This window comes from Macrobrachium rosenbergii, chromosome 50 (genome assembly GCF_040412425.1).
Source record: "Macrobrachium rosenbergii isolate ZJJX-2024 chromosome 50, ASM4041242v1, whole genome shotgun sequence".
In the NCBI taxonomy this organism is placed as follows: Eukaryota; Metazoa; Arthropoda; class Malacostraca; order Decapoda; family Palaemonidae; genus Macrobrachium; species Macrobrachium rosenbergii.
The window spans coordinates 8,674,661-8,700,000 of record NC_089790.1 but is presented as its reverse complement, the minus strand read 5'-3'; the positions used below and the strand labels follow the sequence as shown (position 1 = coordinate 8,700,000).

Here is a 25,340-nt window from a genome sequence, read left to right as displayed (position 1 = left end):
GGCCACATCAGAAACTGATCACATAAAATATAACTGCCCAAATAACTTTTTAGATTATATAACCTTTATCTGAACATAATACTTGTAACATTATTATATAGTAATTCCAACACCGTTCTGCGGCGTTCAGCTCAAAATGGGGAGAGAGAGAGAGAGAGAGAGAGAGAGAGAGAGAGGGCGGAACTGATTGATATTGAAACTAGCGTCGTAACATGAGTTATTGACACATGTTAGTGCATATACATGCACTGTATATATATATATATATATATATATATATATATATATATATATATATATATATATACATATATATATATATATATATATATATGTGTAGTTTGTGTGTACAGGTGTGTGTGTGTGTGTGTGGGTGTGATTTTATTTATACTTTACCTAGTTTAATTTGGAAATGTATAAGCACATGAGCAAGTAGCGCACAGAAGTATAACGAATGGCTAACAATTAAGATAACAGACTAGTTGCGTAGACTTCCAATGAAATGAGTTTACAATCCCATTCGTACACTCGAAATGGCTTGCAATATGTTCGTTAAAATAAGTCAAACCGAAAACATTAAAAAGTCATACCTGAATTAGCAAAATGCCAAAGACGATAACGCATAACACCAAACATTCTAAACATCCAATGCGCTAATGTTTAAAGTACAATTCTCAACATCCAGTGCGCCAGTGTTTAACGCGCAGTCAGAAGCTTAAGAGTCTAAACAACGCGGATCACTATCGAAAACAGAAATGAAATCGTCTGGATAATTGGAGAAAAGACCAACTGGGCGATGCCAACACAAAATGGCCCCACGACAGGGTCACCCAAATTGCTGAGCGGAACCAATTAAAGTAATAAACAAAGCCAGGCACTGCAACCAAGGGAGCGTTTGTTGGCACTGCCCGGCACCGCTTCACAACCGCTAACGGCACTCCACGACGGAACTTCTTGCTATCGTTGGCAGTTCAATGAATTAAGAAAATGTAATCTTGTCGGTGGGTTCTGATGCTTCTCATCCATGAAAACCTTTCATGCGGAAGTAATAAGCGGATAAGCGGCTATGAGAGCGTGTAAGGTTCGAGTTTTATTTGTTACACTGATTCTAACGCCTCAAAACTAACAAATCATCAAAACGTTTCTAGTATTTTTTAATTCTATTTCTTTCATAAACATGTTACTCTTATACTTTTTCTCTGTTTTAATACATTAACCACACCATTGGTTTGAGACTTGTTGGCGTTTTCCATTTACAATGTTAGCATATTTATAATAAAAGTAAAAATACTAGCAACAATAATAACCGTTCATATTATTTTCTCATTTCTATTTGGGGGAAAAAAAAAATACAACTGTCACCGGTACCTTTGAAACCCTAACATCAATGAGACCCTCCCCTCATCAATGATTTCTCGCAGAATCCCACGGAGTGCGAGACGCCGTAAATAAAATAACAAAAAGACGAAGCAGGTAACGTCAGTAAAAATTCACGATTTGTGTGTGGAGTGAAAAGCTCACATGAAAATATAATTACTTTGTCCTTTTCTCCCAGATAAATAAACGAGAGTCACGGCGTACACCAGGGTGAGGTTTATCGACCCAACATCAATTATTTCGAGGCTCTAGGTCCCTCCCCATGGGAAAAGGGCATTTAAGTCCAGTTGCACATGAATGATGTGAGTTGATGTGAATAAAAATGAGAGAAAGATTTATTACGGTGCTATTGCTACCAGATAGAATAAGAGCCGTTGGAGCCAGTGGAGACATTCTATATATGTATATATAAATATAATATATACATATATAATATATATATATATATATGTATATATATATATATATATATATATATATAATATATATATATATATATATATATATATATATATATATATATATATATATATATATATATATATATATATAATACCACCTTTAGGATACGTTTATTACTGAGTCTCAAATTACAGATGAGAAATAAATGGGGTAAACTTTCTCTCCACTGAAGAAGGAAAGGGCTTCCTTATTTACTTATCATCTAGATTCAAGTCATGTGATGATAAGCGTGTCCAAGAAGTGTGAGTAATTCGAGGAATTAAGAAGTCACTTTGGTGATACACACAAACACCTATATAACAAAAATAAATAAATAAAAAGAGGGAGATCGCAAGGCTTTAGATTTTTATTATAAAGTCATCTTGACGCTACTAAAAATTTGAACTGATTCGTGAATAACTATCATCATTAAATATTATAACCACATGACTGCGAAAGCATTCTATAAATCTAACTCAATTTTCTATTGTAGTCCACATTATAACACAGGAAGTCATAACGTAAGTCCCGAACGTGGACAGCATTAAAATGTTAAGCATAACCCAAGAACGTCCCAATGTATACACCATTTAGTTTTAGGATGTCCCAATATATATACATATATATATATATATATATATATATATATATATATATATATATATATATATATATATATATATATATATATATGTATATATGTGTGTGTGTGTGTGTGTGTGTATATGTGTGTGTGTGTATAAGCATTCAAACGGCTCCGGCAAAATTAAAACAGAAGATTCAGAGATATGAATCAGCCATCGGTATGTAAGCAGTCGTATTCACAATGACGCAGAAATAAACAAATAAAAAAAAAAACTACGCGTTCACAGCAACGCAAACATCAAACCTCAGGCACTCACCGACCACGTTGAGAACGCCAAACTGGCTTTTGGCGACGATGGTGTTGACCTGACACATGTAGGTGCCAGCATCCGTGGCATTGACCCTTGACAGGTGGAGAGTCCAGGTTCTGTGCCCGTCGTGGGTGACGTTGACCCTGGGATTTCTCGTGATCACGTGGTCTTGCACGGTTAGAATGGCCGACTTGTCGAAGGCGATCCATGCGACCTGAAATGGCAGCAATGTGTTATCATTTAGGGAAATCCTCAAAATACATCAGAAAGGGCAGCGTAGGTTAAAAAATCTCTTAAGTAACAAAATTTGTATATTGATTTTTCTTTATAATATAATATATATATATGTGTGTGTGTGTGTGTGTAGGATAAGGGAAAAACATACATACTATATTCTGTTTCCTTAAACCAGAAAAAAACTTGTATGGGGAAAAAGTAATACACCCCGCGGAAAAAACTATTACAATAAGTAACATTTCCCAAGTCACGGCACATTCATTACGTTAAATAACCTCAGGACGTTATTTCGCCACAAGAGCTGCGAACTATTACAGCCGTTACATCAACTACAAAGTATTTTAATAACAATAAATACAGCAACAACGACTGTAACAAAAATACCAACAAAAACAACGCTGATAGTGATGGCGATTAGACGGTCTTAGAAGCCTTAATAATTGAAAACACCGGGAATCCTGAACACTCTGCGTCTTGAAAGACAGATAAATATCTTATGAAAACTCTATCGGCTTGTTATTTGGAATTTATGGCAATAATGGAAGGTGGTTCCGGGGGAACACTCTGATACAACTTAATATTTAAACAAAAGAAAGAAAGAACTTTGGGTCTGAGTTTTCACTATTACAGATCATATAAAGCTCTTTTGGGGGCAGTTTTAGAGAGAGAGAGAGAGAGAGAGAGAGAGAGAGAGAGAGAGAGAGAGAGAGAGAGAGAGAGAGAGAGAGAGAGAGAGAGAGAGGTGGATATATAGATTAAATGATTACTTATATTTAGCAAAGAAACTAAGATTGATCTGGTGAATATATGTGCAAGGGTTGAAAAAAAAAATTGGTGTAGTCAACAAAACTTCAATTTCACATCAAATAAAAAAATAAAAACTCACCAATTACGTTATGATAATATGAATCACAATATCAAAATGCAAAACCTAGGAAGAGTATGGGAATGCTGTTGAAACCTTTCGGTGCAAACCTAATTTTTTTCCCACTTTCCTAATTACTGAATATTGTGAGATGACTTTCCCCAACCATGAAGCATATCACTACTTCAATTATAATGGAACATAAAAAATCGCAAATTCAGCAAAAAAAAAAAAAAATAATAATACTAATGTTGTGTGTGGGCTCTACATTCCAGAGTAATATCAATCCCTAGCTGAGTAAAAATGGGACAAAATCAACTACTGGAACAACATATGATTTTAAAAGTATGTTGGGCACAAATAAATTGAAAACATTACCCCCACAAACTTAGATGAAAATCATTGTAATTTCAAGCAGCTGGAGCAATTCAATAAAGACGGATTATCCAGCGATGACTTGATCTAAATATGGCTGTCAAGAGAGGAAAAAGTTAATTGAAACGGCTGCTTTTTCAGATAGAGGATTTTGCCCAAGGAAATTAGCACAGTTGAAGATAGGAATCACAGGTATGTAGAAATGAAAAATTTTTTTGATGAAGGTGGAAGGACGAATCGTTAAATGTCTGAGCAAAAGGAAGAGAGGAAAAAGACAATGAGAGAAAAAACTAACCTAAACTCAAAAGAAGCGAGAGCACCACCCCTACCCTCAATCAATCCCCACCCATCCTCCCCTCAAAAAAAAAAAAAAAAAAAAAAATAAAGTATAATGACAAGTACCCCCAAAAAAAAAAAAACCTGCCCCCAAGGTAAAAAATCTACTTCACCTAATTCCCAGTAGGCTGCCTGAAGAACAGCACAGCAAAATGAGAAAGATGGATGAAAGATGTATCTTAGAGATTAATTTTGAAAACATTGTCTCCATAGACGCAAAATACGGTCCCTCTTCTGCAAGATTTACAAAAATAAAAAAAAAACTGTCTCAAGCAACAAACAAACTTACCGGGAGGAAGCATCAACCTTATTTCAACATGATGGCAGAATTTGCATCTAAGATTCTTTATGACATTTAGGTCATAAATAACGTAAATCTTCAGTAACGAAATAATTTCATTTTCTCTCTCCTGAGAGTTATGTCCTAAGCCCAGTTCAGACTTCCCTCTGGAGCGAATTAGATCATGCATCAGCTTCTGCCCTTTCGTCAGTGGATACGCAGTTTTTTTCAAAAATAGGAAAATGTTTATGACATTATAAGAAAACTAAAAAAACTCAAGCAAGCTGTTTACGTAAACACAAGCACACATTTCTCTGACCGGAAGTTGAACAATATGCTAAGAGAACCAAAACCGTTTACAGGTAGGCAAGATGTAATTGTCACCTTGAGGCAACCGTTTAATTTTTATAGTACGCACATTAATTTACTTACAAACGCCCTCTGAATATCCAGTTCTCTAGATCTTGATACAATTGCTATGATATATAAATATGGCAGAAAACGCCTGAGGAAGAGAAAAAATATTGACTTCAATGAAGACTTGGTAAGAGCAATACAGAAGACAGGCCTAAATATAAAGGTCAAGTACGCAAATGCAAACGGATAGACTGACATGCAGACAAACCTCGCAATAGTGTCTCCCTTTTCTTGGTGGTCACCAATCCAGATATTGACCAGACCCAAAATTATATACTTCGCTGATTACCTTTTTATGAACAATAACTGCAAGCGGTTATTACGAGCCAAGCGTTGCATTCCAAGGTACTGTAGCTCTGGGGAATTGTCCTTTATAAAAGGGCTTATTTGGCACTTATATCGAAAGGCACCTTCAAAGTCTCTTTCACTTTAACTTCAGTTATACGCCATCCTGTTAATTCAGATTTACTCTTCTAGGATAATGATACAATAAGTCGCCATTTGTTATAGTCTTCCTTCGTCTAAAGTTCAATTCTAATTTACCTTGACTAAACAAGACATAAAATCAAGCAGACTTTGGAATTTCACTTAAAAATCTTCATACTCCTCACAAACCTTAGCATTACCTCTCTCTCTCTCTCTCTCTCTCCACCGTCTTCTTCCTCTTCTTACTCTTCACCAAGAGGAAAATGAGTCAGGCCTACTGAGTTCTTCCTAATCCACTTGGCAATAAACAAAAGTAGCTCCGTGTTACTTCTGGTTCATTCTATCACTCACTTTTCAGATAAAAGTAATAAAAGTATGTCCGAACATACATACATATACACATACATGAATACACCGAGCTTAAAAAGGAAGGCGTTATTCAACAAAACCCTAGGCTTCGCTATTCTCCAATAACAAACGCGTTCCCCAGTGGAAACGGGAAGGTCCGAATATAAAATAAAATAATGGCGCGAATCACCTGAGCAACCAAACAAGACTCTTAATTAATCACCTATTGTCTCCGGGCTGTTTTTCCCTCTTCAACTCCTCTCGTTATTTCAAGTTCTTAATCAGCAGCTGGGTGGTCACCTTTTTCCATTTTACTTTTAGTTTTCCGCCCCGTGTCGATTCCGGTCAAAGGAACAGCTTTGGCTTCTGCGTCGGTGTACAAAAACGCTGGATTTGAATGGGGCGTAAAACATTATTTTACAGTCGTACATCTTCATTATCCAATATCATTTACTTTTTTCATTTGCTTTCAAGTGATTCCATGTTTTAGATATATTCCTACCGGGAGTGAAATGCTATGTTGCCTGTATATTTGGAAGCTTTATTTCCTACATTATAATAAAATTAATTTACTTCAACGCCTGTTTTTTTTTATAAATTTAACATGAACTTTACGCACTATCATTGTACTTCTGGAAAAAAAAAAAAAATTAGGAGAACGGGTAAGAACTGTTAAAGGCATCTAACACTGAGACACTTGATGAACGTACCACCGAGATACTTGGTGAACGTAAGTGATGGATTTTATAGATCGCAAGAAAAGTAAAGGAACGCCTTGGAAACACGTACTTCATTTTCGAGCGATAAAGTAAAAATACAGTTTGCTCCACCACCGTGTAATTTCAACCGATGGGTTTTTTTTTTCGTGTTCTAAGAAAAATCCTGATTCGAAATCTATTCAAATCAGCAAGTCAAAAAAGACTAGGATAGGATTATACAAAACGCCAGTTGCCTAAAACCATCAATGAGGGGAATACTGTTGGGAGGTGCACTTAGTTTTTTTTTTTTTATAATGTGATTGTCATTGTATTTCATAATGACATTCGATGGTGTTAATATCTCCTGACAGGCATTGGTATTTTGATTTATGAAATTTAGGCTGTCAAGCCAAGCACTGAGGCACTACCGGCAGTGCACTGCTTAAGACATCGAAAAGGGGGAGTTGGAGTGGTTGGACAGCCACATCGAGAGATCCAGAAACTAAAGGAAATGATGTACAAAGAACTAACGCTGAAACTATACGAAAACTTTACAGATGTATTAGGAGGTAACACTTAGAGAAGATGGAGACAAGGAAATGGTTGCAGTTGGGGGCCGGTTGGAAGGCACAAACATTCCATGACCTATTTGTACTAATATGACCTGATAGTCACCCGTGTTTCAATAAAACCTGATTTATGAGATATGGAAGTCGCTTCGACATTAGAGCTCTTCAGAATAAAAAACAAGCAAAACGAAAATAAAATAAAAAAAAAGAATGCTGCCAACATAATCCTTTCTAGGATTAGGGGACAGCAGGATAGTTTTATTTTTGCAGCGAATTTCCCACAAAGCAATGTTTACTACAAAACTGCATGATACGAAGAATGTGTCGCACTTTTTAAGAGGTGGGGAGGACGTTTAATCAATCTTTCATTTTTTCGGCGAAATAATAAAAAAAAAACTATTATATTAAACAAACGTTCGGCACTAGTCTAGCAATTTTAATAACCAAAGCAGCATTACTTACCATGAAGCGTGCGATAGTGAAAAATATATGAAATTCTTTGTCAGCCACTAAACCCTGGATTATTCAGTTCATGTCTGTTTAAAATGCTGAAATATGGCTGATAAATGAGGAAGCGTTCCTTAATCTTTCCTTTTCATTTCTTGCAGATGCCAATGTCAGTATCGGCAACTTGTCTCTATCCTCCTTACGATGTATAAATAAAATACTAATTTTACTAGCAAAGTAAATAAATGTGCGAATAATAGCTAAGGAGTATTTGTTTCTAAATCGTGAAAAAAATTCTAGTCTTCACCACCTCCACTTAAGCTATTTTATGCATTACCATCATTATGACCAAAACGTAAAGACGTCTCTCCCCCACCCGGCCCCCCACCAAAAAAGGAAATAAGAGTAGAAATAACAAAATTCCATTCCCCTTGTAAAAGTAAAAAAAAAAAAAAAAGAGAGAAAAGAAATACGAAACGAGTGAAATAACTTAATGTTCAAACCCAGCCGTTGCACAGTCAAAAAATGTGATGAAATCAAGTTGGGTAAAAGTGGGAATTTTGTCCGGAACCTTTCACGAGAGGAAGCTGGGACACGGGACTGGCTCTCTCTATTGGCACAGCCAGCACAGATGTTCTGGATTACGGCTCACAAAACACACGTGTTGTACTCTGGCATTATATGAGTGGTCATATCTTCTTTTGTAAAGACCTTTTGGAGGGTAATTCTTTTCTATCGGTATTGCTGTTGCTGTGGTTATCAATTTCTTATAACCAGTATCACTGCTAGCATCATTTAAGCGTAAGGAATGATTTGTTCGACCAGTGATATTAAAATACGACGCTGAATATTTTTAACCTGCAATTATACCTTGGAATATACACGTAAAGTAAAAATAAAAATGGTACCTTAGTAAATGTTTACCATTTACAAATCCTGGCTTGCATATCTTATAAAAATCTCAATGAAAAATTCATCAGGAAACAAAAAATAATAGTGAGAAATATCAACAAACTGTATAATTGCCTTTTTTCCAACGATGCAAAATCTCTATGGCCGAGTAAATTTTCCACAAATGATAATCAGGAAACAAATTGCAAGAATGCCCAAGTCTCTCTCTCTCTCTCTCTCTCTCTCTCTCTCTCTCTCTCTCTCTCTCTCTCTCTCTCAGACCGACTGAAAATCTAAAAAAGAAAAAAAAAATACAAAGCGTTTTAGAAATGCTGACATTTTTAGTCAATAAAAATTCTCGACATTCTTCCATAATGAAAATATAATTGACTGCGCCGTCTGTATTTACAGCCGATGCTGAAGTTTGCAGAATTTTACTTGACTTTGTTATATTTCTTTTCAACACGGCGATTCACTAGCCACGAGTAGGAATGAATATTCCTTTGCGAATTTGTAGTTCAATTGTCTGAAATTCTGAAATTATTGATAAATCTTGTTATGCCTCAAATACCAATGGCCGTCCGATCAGAAAAGTTAAGCACTGATGGGTCTGGCCCGCATTTACATGGACGACAGCCGAAAGGTAATGGACCGTTGGCCCATTAGCTCTTCCGACCGTCAGTTGAAGAGCAAGCATCACAAATACCAATAATTATAATTGCACAACAGGGGTTAATAGATTGGTATTCTCCTCAATGGATTACAGAAGAAAAACAAGTAAAAATGCGCCGAAGTTTCTTCAGCGCAATCGATTTTCTGTACAGCGTATAATGCTGTATGAAATTCTCCTCCACGGCCCATGAAACTCTCAGCCGGTCGTGGTGGCCTGTGTTGTTGCGGTGCCATACTCACGGTCATGGCTTTCTTTAACCTTAAATAAAATAAAAACTACTGAGGCTAGAGGACTGCAATTTGGTATATTTGATGATTGGAGGGTGGATGATCAACATACTAATTTGCAGCCCTCTAGACCTGATCAGTAGTTTTTAAGATCTGAGGACGGACCGAAAAAGTGCGGACGGACAGACAAAGCCATCTCAACAGTTTTCTTTCATAGAAAACTAAAAACAGGAGAGGAGATTTGGAAAATATGTTCCTGCGTAGCAAATACTTTTTTAGACACTGGGACGCATATTTAAATATTCATGTTTAATACTTAGATAATATGCATGATTTAAACAGATTACATATCACTGGTGTGATTCATAGATATAACGACAAAGTCATTTGTACTCCTTCCTCTAATGCAGATCTTCTGGAATACATTGGTATTTACAGATAATAGGCAAATAAAATAGCTCCAGAGAGATGAAAAATAAAACTGTATGTAACAAAATCAAGCGGTCTCTGAAGAGACTTGGCGAAAAGACAGCTAGAAATGACAGATGTTCAGTGAAGGGAAGAGTCCTTGAATCTCAAAGTTGCTTCTCCCACTTAATTATCTTTAATTGTGTAACACACACACACACACACACACACACACACACACACACACACACCATCTTATTCCAGTAGCAAGCCGCTGACCAAAGCACATGGGCTCTTTGTAATAACTTATATTGCATGACATGCAGTGTTACCAATTCACTGTTGAGAGAGAGAGAGAGAGAGAGAGAGAGAGAGAGAGAGAGAGAGAGAGAGAGAGAATAAACTATACAGTATTGTGACAATACTGGAAGGGATTCCAATGTGAGTATAATTCAATCTGTCTCCACTATAGAATACCTTCCAATGTTTTGAGTGAAAATTTTATATTTCTGTTTTAATTATTTTCATAAAGTTATTTTTCTTTTTGGCATATTTAAGGTAAACCCCCCTTTTACTTATAATCAGTGATTATTGCATAGAAAATCCTTGGTAACGCTAGTATTAATGACTGACATAGTAATATATTTACTATATAATTGTGGATTTTTATTACATATTCAAGCTTATCTTATTAATATGCAGGAAATATACCCGACAAAACAACAGATATCACGGGAAAATAATATGCCTTGTAATTAAATCAAAATTCTAACGTCATGTAACTTCTTCACATTTCAATAATTACGTGCTTTGAATAAACAACAATGTCAATGAAGCTAAAACATTTGAACTGGATTCGACGACAATCAAGTAAATACACACGTGCCAGCTCACAACAATGACATCTAACAATCAGTTATTATATTTACAATCAGTTATTATATTTTAACTTTATTCCACTGAATTTGGAACCAAATTAGAACAATTGAAACCTAGTTGCCTAGCAACCTACGTGAGTTATACAAAATTGGAAACAAGTAAAAAATGCACCGAAGTTTCTTCGGCGCAATCGGGTTTTCTGTACATCGTATAATCAAGGCCACCGAAAACAGATCTATCTTTCGGTGGTCTCGGTATAATGCTGTATGAGCCGCGGCCCATGGAACTCTAACCACGGCCTGGTAGTGGCCTCGCCTATCTCGTTACCAGATGCACGATTATGGCTAACTTTAACCTTAAATAAAATAAAAATAACTGAGGCTACAGGGCTGCAATTTGGTATGTTTGATGATTGGAGGGTGGATGATCAACATGCCAATTTGTAGCCCTCTAACGTTAGAAGTTTTTAAGATCTGAGGGCGGACAGAAAAAGTGCGGACGGACAGACAAAGCCGGCACAATAGTTTTCTTTTCAGACAGCTAAAAGTAGGAAAAAATAATTTGCTCCTCCCATTTCCAAATGGATAATCGCACAGCAGCCAACACACAGAGGTTTCTGAGCAAATGGGGATTTGTTTTACAATTAATACTATGTGGTGAATAAGTAAGTGTTTGTGTAAAATTTTTCACTATTCCTAATATCGTTGAAGATATATTTCAGCCGTTTTCAATTAACTGACTCATATAATATATTCAAGTCTACTTACATGTAACGCCCATAAAAATATGGAGATAAACATAATTTTTTTCCCTTTTATTGATACGTTTAGAATAAAACTGCACATATGCCAGCATACTGGTGGGTTTAATGCAAGTACTGGTTTTAAACCCATTAATAACTCATTATTTATATGAGTGTAGCATGTTTTAATGTCAAACTCCTTAAAACTTCATGTATCTGCCAATAACAAAAGGGTAGGGCATGTTCATTTACTTCGATATAGCACATGATATCGATTGCATCAGTTCATTTAATTCTACCCATTTTCCACTGGGAAATACCCTAGGTATTATGTTGGTGCTCTCATTAAAAAAAAAAATTGTTAAGAATATTGGTTGGCCTTCATAATACGGTTTGCAATATTTCTTTCCCCACACACATATACATATATAACATACACACAGACACACACACATATATATATATATATATATATATGTATATATATATATATATATATATATATATATATATATATATATATATATATATATATATATATATGTGTGTGTGTGTGTGTGTGTGTGTAAAATCACAGTAATCATTCATGATAAAGCCTAAAATCACAGTAATCCTTCATGATATATATATATATATATATATATATATATATATATATATATATGTATGTGTGTATGTGTGTATGTATATATGTAGGCTATGTCTGTATGTATGTATGTATGTAAGCATGTATACACAGACAGAGAGGTAACAGACAGATAGATATCGAAAACTATGAAACACTTATCCATGTTAATTTTGATTATTTCCGTTAGTGTTTGCTCACCGTAAGCCTCGGAAACTTTCGAAAAAGCCCCAACGACCAAAGTTGCCACGAGAGCAGGAGACCATGAAAGTATGATTTCTCTTTCAGAAGTTCGATCACGACGAGAAATTTTAAGCGCCGCAACTTTTCTCATTCAATAAAACGTCACTCCTTTCCCAAAATCGCTTTAAGACAAAATTCTAACAAGAGAGGTGGTGGTTCAAGGGTATCATGATGATTATTATTATTATTATATATATAACCCATAATGGCCACGCATTTCAGTGGAACGGGCCAGGAGACCACTGCCTTTCATGGCTGGCTTCCACAAAATACCTATTTGTGATGGAAACAAAACGAAAAAAAGTAACTAGGGTAAGAAAGGGTTATAGGCTTTCTGTATACAACACAAAAAAACACCTGTTTATATTGTAGCTAATAACACATAGCACTAAACAAATCTTTGTAAAAATTAGCAGTAAACATATCTAAAGAGAAATGGCAGTCAACAAATCTGTACTAATGATTAAACAGAAAACTAGAACCAATCATAATCAAAACCACATATACAACCAGTCGAAATCAAATTAAACTAAGCGATAAAGACAATAAACATTTAGAGGAAAGTATGGATACTTTCATCCCCAAGAAAGGGAACTCAGACCCAAGACTGGGAAACCAAAGGTACAGAGAATGCGGCACACGCCAAGGTCAGATAACAGTGATTAAATGGTCCCCATCCAGAGTAAGGCAACTCAATGTAGCCCCTGGGAAGGCCCATCTGCCTTAAATAGCACCAAAGATACTCCAGTCAATTATGGGAAACTTCACAGAAAACAGCGGATGCTGAGTAGCCCCAGCCATCCCCTAAACTACCAATGAACAATAACAAAATAAATAGAGGCGAACCATCCATTAAAGTAATAATTAACAATAAAAAAATAGGGGCAAACCATCCCCTGAAGTGTCTATGAACAACAACAAAAAATAGGGATGGTAAATTGAAAAAAAAAAAAAAAAATGTGCCGAAGTTTCTTCGGCGCAATCGAGTTTTCTGTATAATTGCTACAGCGTATAATCAAGGCCACCGAAAACAGATCTATTTTTTGTTGGTCTCGGTATAATGCTGTATGAGCCCGGCCCATTAAATGTTAAACCACGGCCCGGTGGTGGATTGTCCTATATCGTTGCCAGTAGCGTGATTCTGGCTAACTTTAACCTTAAATGAAATAAAAACTACTGAGGCTAGAGGGCTGAAGTTTGGTATGTCTGACGATTGGAGGGTGGATGATCAACATACCAATCTGCAGCTCTCTAGCCTGAGTAGTTTTCAAGATCTGAGGGGGGAACAGAAAAAGTCTGGACAGAATAAAGTGCGGACGGACAGACAAAGCTGGCACAATAGTCTTCTTTGACAGAAAAAGAAAAATACACTTTAAACTCTTCATGTCCAAAGGATTATCTTAATCACGTTTTCTGTTTAATTGCTTTACTGATTTGCTGTTTTTTTTCTTTATCTACTTGTTTGGGCTTTGATATATTTTAATCAAAGTCTTTAATTGATTGATTTGAATTTAACATTTCTCAACAGTAAGCGTGCATTTCTACTTTAAATATGCCAAACATACTTTAGTTTAAAATGAAGTTCCTAAGTACATAAACAATAAACCCGAGAGAGAGAGAGAGAGAGAGAGAGAGAGAGAGAGAGAGAGAGAGAGAGAGAGAGAGAGAGAAACTTCCGCGTTCAAGACGTTTATGGCCATCATCGATCGAAAGCAAAGCGTGGGACTGGAAAATGGGTGTTTATGATACAGCCATATATTACTGAAGTCACGATACCCTTAATAAATCATTTCCTTTAACAGGCTGACGACTTAATGAAGCACTCGAGGTCACTTTATGACCCTCGTGACCTGAACTCGGGTCTTTGGCGATGACTTTTTCCATTTCTTTTATTTTATAAAGTTTGAGCATCTGGTCACACCAAGGGTGTGTATATTTATTTATTTCTGGAAACAGAGGATTTTTTTCAGTCGGTCACCTTATTGGCTGATCGATTAATGTCCAATATGGCTCCATAAACAATCAACTTTCCATTTGGTTCTAGGCAGTAATTCTGCTTCCCACTGGACAGTGGTTTTCAACCTGTGGGCCAAAGGCAGTTCTGGGGAGGGGTGGGCGGGCATACCACGAACATCTTCAAAATAGTATATAAAAAGTGAAAAATCATTTACAGTAAATGCAGGCCAGTGCTTTCTTTCATAAATGAAAATGTAAAACTAATAAAGTGTTCCGAAAATGCTTTATAATTATTCTATTATCATCATTACACAGTTATGAAGGGCAGTGGGTCATGAGTATTTATGGATGCCAAAAATGGGACACGGCGACAAAAAAATTGAAAACCACTGCAACACTGGGAGCATTATCACCACCTTGCCATGTATAAACATATTCATTCAAGCGAAAAGTGCAAGATTCCTGTGACTTCTCACCAACTATTGCCATTTTTGCGAATATCAGTATTTTCCTACGTCCTTATAACTGCGTTTATCGCAACACAACTATCACTGAGAGTTATAAAACTAAATTCCAAGTACATGTTACTATTTGATATATAAATTTCATAATGTTACGTCTAGGGAGATCGAATTATGCAGCTAGCTCGGTCTGCTTCTCGAGTTGTCATAAGGGCTATTAAAGAGGAAAACGAGGCTGTTCTTCCTTATATAATATTAATTTTTAATAATATGACTCTCACATATCATTATGAGACCGGACTTTTCCTATTTCTGGAATATATGAAAAACCTACCAAGCCATAAGCTACATTTTTTTATTGCAATTTTACTTGCCATTCGATATGTGTCAGCTTCGCTTTCGCAAATCCTTTGAAGACTTTATGAACGAAACAGCTAATAATTTAGTTCAGTTCTGTCCCGGTTTCACTGTGGGTCTGAGACTACATTCTTCTGAGCTCGTGGTCCGGAAACGGGAACTTGGCCCTTGTTGCCCTGTGGTGTTTCTTTTTCCTTCATGTTTTCATATTAAGAGGAAAATCTTGTGAATAATTATTATTCTAAATCACCCAGATCAATAGACCCAGCTTCTGAATAGAAAGATAGAGTTTCTAAATAGACAGTCATATATTTCAAATAGAAAGATACGTAGCCCCAGTTTCTAAACAGACAGATACATTTCAAATAGAAAGATACTAGTTTCTAAATAGACAGATACATATCAGAAATAGAAAGATACATATACATATCAACCCAGTTTCTAAATAGAAAGATACATATCAACCCAGTTTCTAAATAGACAGATACATATCAACCCAGTTTCTAAATAGAAAGATACATATCAACTCAGTTTCTAAATAGAAAGATACATATCAACCTAGTTTCTAAACAGAAAGATACATATCAACTCAGTTTCTAAATAGAAAGATACATATTAACCCAGTTTATAAATAGACACATGCATAATATATCAACCCAGTTTCTAAATATATAAACAAAATATATCAACGCAGTTTCTAAATAGACATACAATATATCAGATAGACACAAAATATATCAACCCAGTTTCTAAATAGATACAGATACATAAAAATATATCAAGTTTCCCAAACATATTCTAAATAGACAGATACATAATATATCAACCCTAATTTCAACCCAAAATAGACAGATACATAATATATCAACCCAGTTTCTAAATAGACAGATACATAATATATCAACCCAGTTTCTAAATAGACAGATACATAATATATCAACCCAGTTTCTAAATAGACAGATACATAATATATCAACCAGTTTCCAAATACCTGATAACAGCCAACCCAGTAAATAGAGACACATAACATATCAACCCAATTTCTAAATAAACAGATTAATATATCAACCCAGTTTCTAAATAGACAGATACATGATATATCAACCCAATTTCTAAATATTCATCCAAGACCTGATTTTTCATCTAACCTGGATGTCTCCGGTGAGAATTTGTGACAACCGTTAAAGCAAAGTTATTGGAACGTGTTTCGTAAAATGAGTACTCTTAAACTAAGAAGTTAGTGCGGCCCCGAATTTCGTTTTTTTTTTCCCCCTTTTTTTTTAAGTAATCTGACGCAAAAGTTTAGTAACTTAGAATAAAGTGGATTTCTAGGTTTTCCTTTTATCTGGAACGAAAAACTTTCTAGTAAAAGTTAATCCCCTTTATTTCTTCACCAAAGAGAGCAAGATAAAGTCGTGTGCCTATACAATATGTATCTGCTCATATATGGCTGAACCATCATGTATTTTAGACTATCCAAGAAAACATTACAAAGAATGATAGATAACATGTAAAGAAACTGACAAGACTTCTGATATATTTGGCGGCTTTAAAGTTGTTGATTTAATTATTATTATTATTATTATTATTATTATTATTATTATTATTATTATTATTATTATTATTATCGCTAAAAGAGCGCAAGAATTCAATGGAACAAGCCTAGAGAGTCATTACCTTGAAGAACAAAAATGCAACTTTTCACAGCACAGAATGCTATCTACCAGAAGAAGAGGGGCTGGGACAACAATGTAACTTATAAATAAATGAATAAAAACTTTAAAAACACGCACACATATGAGTAGAGCAGTAGTTTCCACCTTCACGCTGCCAGTAAAAACTCAAGATCGATCTCATAAGTGGGGGAGGGGGGCGCTACAATGACTTCTAACCCGTTACCTGAAAAATTAAATGTGCTAACGAGGGAATGAGTTATATGGTGGTTATTCAAAGGTGGTAGGCAGAACCTCTGGTGGAGAAGGGCAGCGGGCTAGCAATTTCATCCCAAAATGACCTTTTGAAAACCGTTTTAAATATCCTCTAGGGTCAGTAAACGAGTAAGTTGATAAAAAAATAAAAAATGTGAACAATTACGTAAACGTAAAGGCATTGGTTCTTGTTAAAGAGGGAAGGCATAAAGTTGAAAAATCAAGCAGTAAACACCCAAGTCAAAGAACCTACAGAGATTGTGTCAGTGCTTGAGAATAAATTTACAACCACTCTTGAACTCAAGGGCATCAGTAACAATGCCAAATGACATTTCAACAGAAAACGAGAAGCCTCTGGCACTGTCACTGGCACTGGGCAAAGTGTGACAGCATAGCAGAGCGAGCAGCACGTTCCTATTTCAAAGCTCATAGAGGACAGTTCTTGGGGAGCCAGAACCTCTTGATCAAAGATCTCTGGTAGCTGCTGACATTCGGACATCTGACCAATATAGCAAAAGGACTGGAGCAAACGCTCTGATGCAAGCATTCGGAATTTAGTCCCATAATGTCTGTAGATTCAAGAAGCCAAACAAACTCTGCATAGCTTTCTGACGGTCTTAGCTGTTCGCAAAGTACAGAGAGATAAAAAAAAAAAAAACAAACCTTGGAGGCAACACCAAGTATCTTCACATATTCCGAATAACTGAGCACATCTTCATCTGAACAAAGCGAATTACTGATCAGGGAAAACAGCTAGGCAAAACAGCTTCAGTTTTCCTGGCTTTATATCACTTACCCTAATGACTTGGTCTCCTTGAATAGACCCTTCCTCTGAAGTTGATTGTCGTAATGTACTACTAGATATATTTTACAACATTTATAAGGATTATCATTTCAAGAAACATAATAATTTACTCGTGACACAATAAGATAAAACTGTAAAGCCACTCTTACAGCTATTTCTGAATATCACCTTGAAAAAGTTATTTCCACTTCAACAAAAGAGAGTAAGTATTATGTGAACAATAAGATTAATTGTAACGGTTTGCGCAACATCTATTTCAGCGCTAAATCACATGGATTAAAACAAAGGAGCAAGACGTAGCTTTAATTTTACGCATTTTTATTTTGCTATGAAAGGAAGGGAAATCCTATTTTATTTTGGCTTATGTAATACTTAAATAAAAATCTGAGACAACGCAAACAAAAAAATACAATCGAGTAACAAAAGAAAAAGATTAAAAAATGGTAATAACTTTCTATAGCATGCTTGCGTTTTTTTTCCAAGTTAAACAAAACTTTCGTAATTAATGTACCCTGGAAAAGAAGGAAGCTTTTACTTTTTTTCTTGTTTATTTAATATTGAAACCAAACTTGCTATGCTAGATACAGGAAAAAAGATCATTAATGACCTCAAAGAAAGGATCCGGAATCAAAGAGAGTATTTAGAGTCGTTTCATCACCTCGCCATTTCTTTTTAATCATATATACGTCACAGATTTACACTCAACTATAACGCAATCACTTATCGTATATTAGACACATCTCAGTTCAACCATCTGTCTCTAAAGACAATATCTATTACTCAGTCCAACCACTTGTCTATAAAGACAATATCTATTACTCGGTTCAATCACTTCTCTATTAAGACAATATCTATTAATCAGCTCAATCACTTGTCTATAAAGACAATATCTATTACTCAGCTCAACCACTTATCTATAAATACAATATTTATTACTCAGTTCAACCACTTGTCTATAAAGACAATATTTATTACTCAGTTCAATCACTTGTCTATAAAGACAATATTTATTACTCAGTTCAACCACTTGTCTAGAAAGACAACATCTAATACTCAGTTCAACAACTTGTCTAGAAAGACAACATCTAATACTCAGTTCAACCACTTGTCTATAAAGACAATATTTATTACTCAGCTCAATCACTTGTCTATAAAGACAATATTCATTACTCAGTTCAACCACTTGTCTGTAAAGACAATATCTATTACTCAGTTCAACCACTTATCTATAAAGACATTATCTATTACTCAGTTCAACCACTTGTCTATAAAGACAATATTTATTACTCAGTTCAATCACTTGTCTATAAAGACAATATTTATTACTCAGTTCAATCACTTGTTTATAAAGACAATATTTATTACTCAGTTCAACCGCTTGTCTAGAAAGACAACATCTAATACTCAGTTCAACCACTTGTCTATAAAGACAATATTTATTACTCAGTTCAACCACTTGTCTATAAAGACAATATTTATTACTCAGCTCAATCACTTGTCTATAAAGACAATATTCATTACTCAGTTCAACCACTTGTCTGTAAAGACAATATCTATTACTCAGTTCAACCACTTATCTATAAATACAATATCTATTACTCAGTTCAATCACTTGTCTATAAAGACAATATTTATTACTCAGTTCAATCACTTGTCTATAAAGACAATATTTATTACTCAGTTCAACCACTTGTCAAGAAAAACAACATCTAATACTCAGTTCAACCACTTGTCTATAAAGACAATATTTATTACTCAGTTCAACCACTTGTCTATAAAGACAATATTTATTACTCAGCTCAATCACTTGTCTATAAAGACAATATTCATTACTCAGTTCAACCGCTTGTCTGTAAAGACAATATCCATTACTCAGTTCAACCACTTGTCTAGAAAGACAGTATCTAATACTCAGTTCAACCACTTGTTTATAAAGACAATATCTATTAATCAGTTCAACCACTTGTCTGTAAAGACAATATTTATTACCCAGTTCAACCACTTGTCTAGAAAGACAACATCTAATACTCAGTTCAACCACTTGTTTATAAAGACAATATTTATTAATCAGTTCAACCACTTGTCTATAAAGACAATATTTATTACTCAGCTCAATCACCTGTCTATAAAGACAATATCTATTACTCATCAATCACTTTTCTATAAAGACAATATTTATCTAAGTCCCCATATCAAATGAAACATATATTATATCAACCTGGCGTACGAACAGACAAAATCACCAACTTCTTTCAATAACTTAATGAGAGAAAATTGGTCAGAAAGCACTGCTCCTGGAGCAAGCAGCCAAAGCAAAGAGCGTTGAAATAATAGCGCATAATCAAGAGCAATGAATGATAAAACCTCGAAACACGACCAACACCAGCGGGTAAAACAAAGTCTATGCGGCAATTCGCGTCTAAATATGGCGTCAGCCCCGCGTACTGCTTATATTTAGAAAATAAATTCTTACCCAGAAAGACTAAAAGAGAAATGTCGCAATTTATCAGCGGTCAGCTATCAAACCCACGGATCCAATGAGCCACAAATTTGCCTTTTAATGACTTTAATTTCTGGTAATGGCCCAGTTTGCAGCGGGCGCCATCCGCCGCCACTTAAACATTCAGTTACCATTGGTGTTTGGTCTCTCTCTCTCTCTCTCTCTTTTTTTTTTATTGTTAAGCCTGATAATGTAACTTTCCCATTTTTAGCGCTGCCAGCCGAATGGCATTGCTCCCGGCGTTTGTGAAACGTTCACAGACAAAGCACATTACAGGACGGGGTGGGCTGCGCTCACGAATTTTGCAGGGTGTTTAGTGTTTGTTTATAAATACTAAGTCCTATGTTTGTACGCGACACGAAACGCAGGGAAAAGAATAAATGGGTAAATCCTCTTGTTCTTCACAGTCCATATTCTTGCTGTAACTCTGTCAGGTCAACATTAGTTAATACCCACATCTTCCTAACGAAAATAAAGAGCTCTAAGTTCTAATATGGATTACAAATCAAGATAACACGTAACATAGGGTAAAAGGTAAAAACATTACTACCACAGTTAGGGCAGCAAATGTAATTGTTATCTTGACCGGTAGGAGTAATATACAAGAAGAATATGTTGGCAAAGAAACTAAAATCACCACTGACTCGCCCAAGAGTAACTTATTCATATGAAAGAAATCAACATTGCCAAAATATGCAGTTAATATGCATGCCACGAAAATAAACAAACAATTAACAAAATAGAAACATTTTAATGCATAACAAAGTTGTGTTGAGAACAGTTAAAATGAATAAATAAACAAAACGTAAATGGTGCACAGAATATAAAGGTAGCATTAGTCAACCTCCAACTTATGAACATTGACATCATTCTACTAGAAATCTTAAGACCGTACTTTTCCAGCCAGTATAAGGGGGAAAGTTCAGACAATGCTGCACAATACTGAAAAGTAGCATTCCAGTCTCCATTAAACTTATTAACTTCAATATCTATAACACTACACGGAAGAATACAGTTTGTGTCACTTATGTCACAGTAGGAGCAAATACCCATGTTTATGTGCTTTGTGACACGGATGATGACTATGAACTGAACAGCATCTAATAATTACACAGGCGCGGGTATCAACAGTGAAAACACAGGTTCTTTGTTGAAATACAACTAATGAGCACAAGATATCTGCCGATGATGGTTTACACCATAATTAACGTAGGAAAGGAAACCATCACTCAGTGCAATGTTCTCTAGAAGATAAAAATCTCAGGAGGCTGCCGGGAGCCAGACATGAGACCAGTATCCCAGCAATGACGAGCCAAGATACCTTAACAACACGGAGCAATAGACGGTACATTTTTTGAGGAGTGCAAAAAAGAAAAATTACCGACAAACGTACCACCCAATATGGTCAAATATCCATAATCAAAAGAGAAGCGTCACTAATACTTTGTGAATCACAGTGATCGGGCAGCCAACAAGGTCCTAGTTTTGATAGGATTCAGCTTCATCTCCCTGGGGCTACACCGCTTACTGATATGTGCTGAGAGAGAGAGAGAGAGAGAGAGAGAGAGAGAGAGAGAGGACTTAGAGTACGACAATATTAACATCCACTATGCGATCCAAAAATACGTATAATTGTTGAGGAAATTGCTACGAATGCCTGATCTTACGAGATCAACGCCATTATCGTCCCTTTCCGGGACAAAAACAGTGACTCTAGTCATTGTAAAACTTCAGTGCATAGTGAACCAGTAGGTGGTTACTGAAAGAGTAAATGGAGGAAGCCTGGCCTTCGTTTTTACACACAATTTTTTTAACTATTCTCTAATTATTCCCGACATTATCCCCTAACAGTTGCTATCCCTTCGGGAGGCAGAGATTCGTCAGCATTTCTAACTCTTGTTTCATGTTTTTAAATATACTATTTTTCACAACTGGAAAGGGGAAATATTCCCTAAAACTACATTTGAATAAAACCCAATACACACACATCAATTAATATAAAAATTATTATTATTAATATTATTATTATTATTATTACTATTATTATTATTATTATTATTATTATTATATTAAGAACATGAATAACCCTATTCGTATGGAACACACCCACACCGGCCAATGACTTGAAATTCAAGCTTCCAACGAATATGAGGTTCATTGGAAAGAAGTAACAGAAAGTAATGGGAAATATAGAGAGAAGAGATAACGTACAGAAAAACCCCGTGAACGCTTATATTCTCGATTTCGCAGACATTTTTCTCAATACGTTTTTCTCCGTAATTTCTTAAATCGAAAAGAGTCAAATGATGAACTTTCCATCATCTACCAAGCGGTCTCTAAGAGAGTCTTCTTGTCACAGCCTTGAGTAAAATGAGTTTATTTGATCATTCAATACTTTGGTTTCCATTTGAATAGAATTAAAAAATATTAGGAACTCGTGAAGTTAAGGGTTCATTTATGCCAGTTGTATTTAATGGTGAATGCACAGGAGAAAGTTTGACACACACGTCTTAAGAAATAAAGTACTGAATTGAGTGTTAACAAGTAAAAGGGGAGTGTAAAAAAAAATGCATTTCGCGATACAATACCAAAAAAACATAGCAAATATTTCATTAGTTCCTATATATAAATATATATATATATATATATATATATATATATATATATATATATATATATATATATATATATATATATATATATATAATATATATATATACATACATACATACATACATACATACATACATATATACATATATATATGTACATATATTTTATATATTATATATATACACACATATTTTATATATATATATATATATATATATATATATATATATATATATATATATATATATATATATATATATATATATATATATATATATAGTTTATTCAGGACAGGGAACGCAAAAGAACAAAAATCTGTTTATTTAATTTCAAGTTCTGCAAAACTGAAAACATCGACAGGAATAACTTTTCCCGGCTGCCGATGGTTTTGTTTTTCTTAAGAATGATTTCCCCGTCGTCTTCTGGTGGTGGTGCGAAGACGGGAAAAATGCCAAATAAAATAGAAGAGAAAAGGTGGGGGGAGGAAAATCGTCATTGAAGGAAATGTCAAAATCATTTCTAAATGCTCCAAGATACTAATAAGAAGTTGGTCTTCATCAAATGGGAAAATAGAATATGTGACCTTGAGGTTTCCCGTAACAATGCTAATGGTACAACCATTTGATATCATATGACGCAATAACACTGACCACTCAAACGATTTCCGCATTACTAGATGCCTGAAATAAATTTCATTTTACTATTTCCTCTTCCCTTACACAATTATTATACTTGCACACACGCATACACACACATACGTACTGTATGTGTGTGTATATATATATATATATATATATATATATATATATATATATATATATATATATATATATATATATATATATATAATTCACTTTTGTTTTCTGTGCATAACTTCTACAGTCTTGTAGATGACGAACGCTAACATCTCCAGTCTAATGCCAGTCCCTCTCTCACACGTATGCCCCCCATGCAACTAAGCAGAACGAAATTACCCTAGCCAGAGCTTTGGGGATATATATTAAATCACTCGGGTCGGGGCTAGCCACATTGATTTTCTCACATGAGTTATTATTTTTGCAGGACGAATACATTCTTATGTATGCCAAAACAAGCATAATTCCTAACTGGAAAGCCATAGATTTTCACATGGAGAAGGGAACCACAATGGGACTACAACACCAAAGCTCTTAGAGAGAGAGAGAGAGAGAGAGAGAGAGAGAGAGAGAGAGAGAGAGAGAGAGAGAGAATTCCGACTCGGTGAGAGTATTCATTTTTTACCAAACTATATTATGCGTCATTCTTTCATTTGAACTCACAAGAAAATGCTAAAGCCAACTATTGTGAGAGAGAGAGAGAGAGAGAGAGAGAGAGAGAGAGAGAGAGAGAGAGAGAGAGAGAGAATAATTCCGACTCGGTGAGCGTATTCATGGTTTACCAAACTATATTACGCGTCATTCTTTCATTTGAACTCACAGGAAAATGTTAAAGCGAACTAGAGAGAGAGAGAGAGAGAGAGAGAGAGAGAGAGAGAGAGAGAGAGAGAGAGAGAGAGAGAGAATAAAACCCACAACCCACGGTTTTTATAAAAACCTTGGAGAATAGAAAAGATGGCAAAATCCGGTGCTTCCTCCGAAAGAAGACTGAACAGAGTGATGGAGAATAACATTGCTAACACGGGACAGCCATCTCCAACTTCTTCAACTTCATTAAGGTGTTACTTCGTCCTCTATTTGATTACATTCCCACCTTAGAAAGGGGAATACCAAAGACCTTATCAGGTTAGTGATCGAGTTGGGTTCATATCTAAGTCCCATTAGTCTAGGTGGAGTCCTAGTTACTGGTTGATAATTGCTTAAGAAACAAATTACCACTGACCCGATAATCAAATTAATATTCTTGCTGAAGAAAGAAACGGGGTAATTATTCATATGCTAGTTGTTGGTAACTACTTCTTGTGTGGAAAAAAAACCATTCTTGGGTTCTGGTAAGACATGGGACAATTATTTTTATATTTATATTTTTGGACTTGAATGCATGGACAAGGATAAATATGTACTGAGTTCATGGGACTGTGAGAAAATCAAAAGGTCTCATTGCATTTATTAACTAAACTTCTTTTAATGTTATATTAAGAAGGAAGTTGATAAAAAGAAGCAGAAAGGTATAGAAAAGAAAGAAAATTATTAAACAGAATGCAATTCAAGACGGGAAAGTTTTAAGAAAATAAAAGTCATACAAAAGCTGCCTGCCCCTCTACAAAAGATCAATATATATATATATATATATATATATATATATATATATATATATATATATATATATATATATATATATATAT

The 25,340-nt window shown here is 35.1% G+C and overlaps 1 protein-coding gene across 2 annotated transcripts in view; it reads right to left on the bottom strand.

Annotated features, from left to right (window-relative positions):
• Positions 1 to 25,340, bottom strand: part of LOC136832583 (lachesin-like) — a 578,121-nt gene that overhangs the window by 179,898 nt on the left and 372,883 nt on the right. For both annotated transcript variants that reach the window (XM_067093660.1, XM_067093659.1), the window contains exon 4: positions 2,721 to 2,928. In XM_067093660.1, the coding sequence (XP_066949761.1) occupies positions 2,721 to 2,928 (208 nt within the window). The remainder of the gene's footprint in view (positions 1 to 2,720; positions 2,929 to 25,340) is intronic.